The sequence below is a fragment of the Aquarana catesbeiana genome, linkage group LG13 (genome assembly GCF_042186555.1).
Source record: "Aquarana catesbeiana isolate 2022-GZ linkage group LG13, ASM4218655v1, whole genome shotgun sequence".
NCBI lineage: Eukaryota > Metazoa > Chordata > Amphibia > Anura > Ranidae > Aquarana > Aquarana catesbeiana.
In genome coordinates this window covers 189020543-189026497 of record NC_133336.1, presented here as the reverse complement: position 1 = coordinate 189026497, position 5955 = coordinate 189020543, and the positions used below count along the sequence as shown (strand labels likewise).

The 5955-nt window shown below is 40.6% G+C and overlaps 1 protein-coding gene across 1 annotated transcript; it reads right to left on the bottom strand.

The window, feature by feature from the left end:
• Positions 1-4432: 4432 nt before the first annotated feature.
• Positions 4433-5448, bottom strand: LOC141117707 (olfactory receptor 5V1-like). Its single transcript, XM_073610707.1, has one exon. The coding sequence runs from the start codon at positions 5440-5442 to the stop codon at positions 4519-4521; it is 924 nt and encodes a 307-aa protein (XP_073466808.1). The 5' UTR covers positions 5443-5448; the 3' UTR covers positions 4433-4518.
• Between the last annotated feature and the right edge of the window lie 507 nt (positions 5449-5955).

Sequence of the window (5955 nt, the reverse complement as noted above, 5' to 3'; positions counted from 1 at the left end):
TTCATGTAAAAATCCCCTATACAGCAGTGTTCCCCTTAATCCTAACTACGTACATTGTAATATATTGAGAAAAGAAAATAAGCAAGCCCAGAGGGCGCTGTCACCATGTCTAGCCGTCCAGGATGGGATGTGTGTTTCCCTGAAGATAGTGTGGTGTCTGTGGTGTGGTGAATGCTGAATACCCATTCAATGCTCTTTTAATAGTGGCTTCTGGTGAGTTTGACCCCCTGGGGGAGTGTGCATCACATGGTGGAACATGCTTTCTTTCTGGTGAAAGGCGCACGCTTGGACATCAGTGATTTTACACCTATAAAAACCTTGAACTGTCTTCATCATTACCTTCTACATAGAGACTCTTATTTTTGTTCTGGCAACTTACTGTGACAATTTTTGTGGCTTTTATTTTAGCGCTGTTTTTAGTATTTTATGATTCAGTGTTTGATTGCTGGACTTTTTTACTACTCATTTATGCCATTTCTTCCTTTTTAAACAGCTGCTTGATACTTTTGAATATTTATTTATTTATTGCTGCACATAGAATTGTGGGATCTAATATTCTTAAGTGTTTATTTATTTTATACTGCATATAGAACCGTAGGATTGATCTGGCGCTGAGCGAGTGTGTTATAGGCCTCTTTTTACACACCTTCTCCGCATTCTAAGCATTTTTAATTGCCACTGATTGGCAGATGCCTGGGCACTGATTGGCATTTACCTGGTCTAGGGTGGCATACCTGGTGGTCCAGTGTGGTGGCCATGCCTGGTGGTCCTGGCGGCATCCTGGTGGTCCTGGGCGGGCATCCAGAGGGGAGGCTGTGCTAATAAACAATCAGCACAGACTCCGCCTGTCAGGAGAGCAGCCAAATGGCTCTCCTCTACTCGCATCTGTCAGACGTAAGTGAGGAAAAGCCAATCAATGGCTCTTCATGTTTACATTGTGATCAGCCGTGATTGGACATGGCTGATCACGTGGTAAAGAGCCTCCATCAGAGATTGGTTTATCGGTGACACACCACACCACCGATCACCGTGATTTGCTCCCCCCCGCGGGCGCGCGGTGGCTGTTATCCTAGTGGATGTCATATGACGCCCAGTCAGGATTACTGAACCACCGCCCGGCCGTCATTCTGCTGTAGGCCGGCGGGATGTGGTTAATGCATCCTATGCATTAAGGTGAAAAAACACCTGGAAGTGACTGCCCCCCTCCCCCGTTTTACTTGTAAAAAAAAAAACTGTGCTGTTTAAACACACCACACAGGCTGCAACTCAAAGTGAAATACACACAAATACAAATACAAAACATAAGGAGCTGCGCTCGTAAAATTGATAAGTAAAAGAACAATGTGCAAGTGAATGGATCAGTCTGATAAGTGGATCCAAAAGAATATATATTACATCAAAAATAAAAATACAAAAAGAGGAAAAAAAGGAATTGGTAAATGCATATATGGAAAAAATGTATTTATGGTGAGTGTCCCATGTTTATGATGAATAAACCGATGGGAGTGAATATAAAAATAAGAATAAAAAAAAAAAAAGAGAATAAAAATCTGTAAAATATATAAACAGTCCTTAAATCCTCCAATAGTAAGTGGATAAGTGATTGTAGAAACACAGTGTAATGAAATCTTCTGTGATGTTTGTAAGACGACGTGAATCCACCACCACATAGAAGTGCAAGCTTACCAGCTGCACAATCTGTTTGAGCTTGTGCCTAATACCCAGCCAGGGCCTTTAATCCTCCCAGCACCTCTGATAGCCAATGAGCCAAGTATTCCTGGAGACTATGGATGTGTCCAATGATCAGAAGCCAGCCATTGGAATCAGCATGTTGTAAGTGTTCATACCAATCCAAAGATAAAGAGGAATCGCCATCGGTAAAACCGGGTGGCATTTTATTAAATTAAAAAATTTGTGCTTACAAGTATAGAATGCACATGTTTAAAACTTCCATAAGAAAGCCAGCCAGCAAACACTAGTACAACACGCCCGTGAGGGGCGTAAAAAACAGTGCGGTGACGTCAGCACATCGCTCCTTCTGACGCGCTTCGTCGCTAATCTTCTGTCGTCCTGGTACTTTCTTCATAGCCATCTTCGATAGCTTTGATTAGTGGTGGCAAAGAGGTCCTTTATACCAACCTTCCTCACAACCCCTACATCCCTCCTCCTTAACCCCACATTACCCACTGTTTACTAAAAACATTATTTGTCTGCTCTCCTCGCTCTTCTTTTGTGCTTTCTCTCCTTCATGTCATTATGCCTTTGTTTAGTACATTTAATATTTTTTTTAACTCAAGCACCCAAGCCCCTTAACATTGGTGTCTCTACACATATTCTTGATGAATCATCTCCCTTAATCCAAAATATATACTCATTTGAGATCTGTCATGCACCCTGAGAAATATAGTCATCCTTGGAATTTCACCCCTTTGCTCTCAATGTTAACATATGTTGCACTTGTAATGTACCTGATGTCCAAGTTCACATTTCGCTACATTTTGCATCCCCCTTTCATCTTAAATTAGCCTTTCGTAAACCCTGATTTAAACAAAAAAAGATCATCTATAGTGGTTTTGTATATATTTAATTTCTGTAGATGTTCAGCAAACGGTCAGTGACCAATATTTAGAGATGAAGATCACATTCGGATACCCCCTTTATTGTGATCTGCTCAGTTTTTTTCCGGTTATTTGGAGATATTTAAACAGATAACAGGGTGAGTGAAGCCATTAGCATTCAGATGTAACTTTTTTATTTATTTCCCCTGTGTTCTGTTCTGTTTTTGACTTGCACAAATCTCATCAATGTGACTCTCCTTATGATAAATTTCAAAGACTCAAGAGCTTCACAATAATTTTGCTTTAATAAATAGCCAACTTACATTCAACAAGAGAAATGTTGGGAGATGGAGGTGTAGGGGATGTTAAGAGGAGTCAGAAGGTGTTTTAAAAGGACATATAGTAAAACCTTGGATTAAGAGTAACATGGTCTGAGAGCGTTTTGCAAGACAAGCACATTTTTTAAATAAATTTTGACTTGATAAATGAGCGATGTCTCGATATATACATAGTGTCCCGTCACAACTGAGTATAAAAGGGAAGAGAGGCGCCTCTAAGTGTAGCAAAATGTTTACATTTAATGAAGGTACAACATTTAGTAACTCACATGGTTGATGATTAAAACAGGTCCAAACCTGTCCACATAGACCATCCTCCGCACCGCCATCGTCGTCCCCTCCACGAGCGCTTTAAGCATCGCTTTCAGATCGCTCTACTGCAGGGTAGTCTTCCTGGTCACGATTGCAGACTGACATCAGTGAGAGCCGGCGGTGTGTAGGACAGTCTATGTGGATAGCTTTTCCCTGGATGCCTGCATACTTAGATGAGCCTCTTTTCGGTGCCAGAGTCGTTTTTGCGTTTTTTTTGCACACATGTTTAAAATATAATTTTAGGCCTGAAGATTACACAAAACCCACACATATTATATATTTTCTGAAAGCAGATACCCTAGAGAATAAAATAGTGGTAGTTCCAATTTTTTATGTCACATGATATTACTGCAAAGGTCTTGGAAATGCACAATTTCAGTAAAAAACACACTAACGTTAATTTTAGGGCAAACAAACGCAATAAATTACGCAAATGTTCATCTTTATAAAAGACAAGGTTGCACTGAGTAAATAGATACCCAACATGCTAAACCTTAAATTTTTGTGCGTCCCTGAAATGGTGTTATAGGTATCGGTTTAGTTTTACGGATGAGGTCTTGTGTTAGAATTGCTGCTCTCACTCTGGTGTGTAACATGTGTATCGCAATCAACATTTTCATGTGTAGGCGCCCCAATGCATGCATGTACGTTTGGGAGTGTGTGTATGTGGGGGCGGGGGATTTTATGTGCTTGCGTGTAACTTAATTTTTTTGCAAAAAAAATATATATTTTTTTTAACAACTTTTTTTTTTCATCACATATGTGATTATTTTTAGGTGACAGGTTCTATTGAGATATGCAGGGTCTGAAAGACCCCCAATGTCTCCCCTGTGCGCCACTAAATGTAATGCAATGCAGATCGCATTGCAAAACATTATTTCCTGGCTAAGTGAGCCGGGGACGCCGAGCGCTTGACCCGGAAGTGACATCAGATATGTCACTTTCTGGGTCGCAAGAAGAAGGGGAGGAGAGCAGACGTGTGTCCACTCTTCTCCTTCCCCTCCACCCACCGACATCCTCCAAGTGCTAGCCAATCAGGGGAGAGAGGGGGCGGGGCCGTGTCGGGGCTATTTTTGCTGAAATAATCACATGAAAATTCACACAACATTTATACACACTGTTGTCATGTGTTTTTAAGTCAACATGATGTCAAAATATGGCCCTGATTATGGATGTAGTAGAACTGAGTGACCATTTCTGCTTGTGGCATTTAGTTGCAGCCCCTTCCTTCTATACATTCTTTCAAATTATTTCATATTTATACTGAACATTATATCATTTGTTTTCTCAATTTATCATTTTAAAGAATTCTATTTCTTGTGTGCTCTTTTAACTGTGTTTTTGACGTCCTTGTTCCTCATACTGTAGATGATGGGGTTCAGCATTGGTGTCACAGCTGTATAGAGAATGGACACAGTTTTGTCTGTTTCATCAGAATAAACAGAACGGGGTCTCAGGTACACAAACATGATGGTGCCATAGTAGAGAGCTACCACCGTCAAGTGGGAGGCACATGTGGAGAAAGCTTTGTATCTTCCTTGCGTGGAACGTATCTTCAGGATGGTGGAAATAATGCGGATGTATGAGATCAGAGTCAACCAGAAAGAACACATAGCAATGATCCCTGCTGAGATGTACATGGCTATCTCATTACGCAAAGTGTCCCGGCAAGACAATCTAAAGAAAGGCGGCATCTCACAGAAGAAGTGATTGACATGGTGGGACTTGCAGTAGGGGAGTTGGAAGGTGAGGACAACATGTACTGCAGAGTTCATGAAGCACATACTCCATGCACCAGCTGCTAAACCAGCACACAACGTCTTGTTCATGATGGTGTAGTAGTGCAATGGTCTACAAATGGCAGCAAACCTGTCATAGGCCATTACAGCTAGAATAACACACTCTGTTGCTCCCAAAGCCAAACTAAAATACATTTGCATTGCACATCCCAACAAGGAGATACTTCTATCTATGACCACAGTGTTTATGAGAATTTTGGGAACAATGGTGGATGAGAAACTGATGTCAATAATGGAGAGGTTACTCAGGAAGAAGTACATGGGGGTCTGAAGCTTTGGGTTGATCCTCACCACAATAATCAGTAGAAGGTTTCCTGATAGCGTGATTACATACATAACAAGGAACACAATGAAACAGATTGCCTGGAGATGTGGAACATTAGATAGACCAAGGAGGATAAAAATTTCTGGTGATGTTTGGTTTACTTCTTCCATAACATTTAGTTCAGGTCTGACAGAAGAAAAAAGTTTAACATTTCTAACAAGATGTGTTGGTATTTTTATGTTTAAAAATGTCATTCTATCCAAAGGTGATACTTTATTAAACAATGGGGCTTGGTGAGCTGAGTCAACCCCTGACTTCTTACATGTCTCACATTCTCCAATAGTGAGATCTTCCTGCCCTAATTCCCAACTCCTGGAACGTGTCTACGTGGAAGTTATGATTGTTCCTACGAACTTTTTATTGTATTTATTTTTTTCAGGTACTTATATAACGTCAATTTCTGCAGCTCTTTATAGATTTATATAATACATTCACATCAGTCCCTGCCTTCAAGGAGCTTAAGGTCCCTAATTCACATGCACACATACCAGGGTCAATTTAGACAGGAGCCAATTAACCTACAAGCATATGAACTAGAAAGGGCAGAGATAGTTACCAGAAAGCACCACATCCCATAATTAATTGTAAATAGCAGAAAAGGCTAATTTGCCAAAAGTGGGGGA

Bases quoted from the DNA above. Each gene is read 5' to 3' on its own strand.
- LOC141117707 (XM_073610707.1), bottom strand. From the start codon at position 5,442: ATGGAAGAAGTAAACCAAACATCACCAGAAATTTTTATCCTCCTTGGT.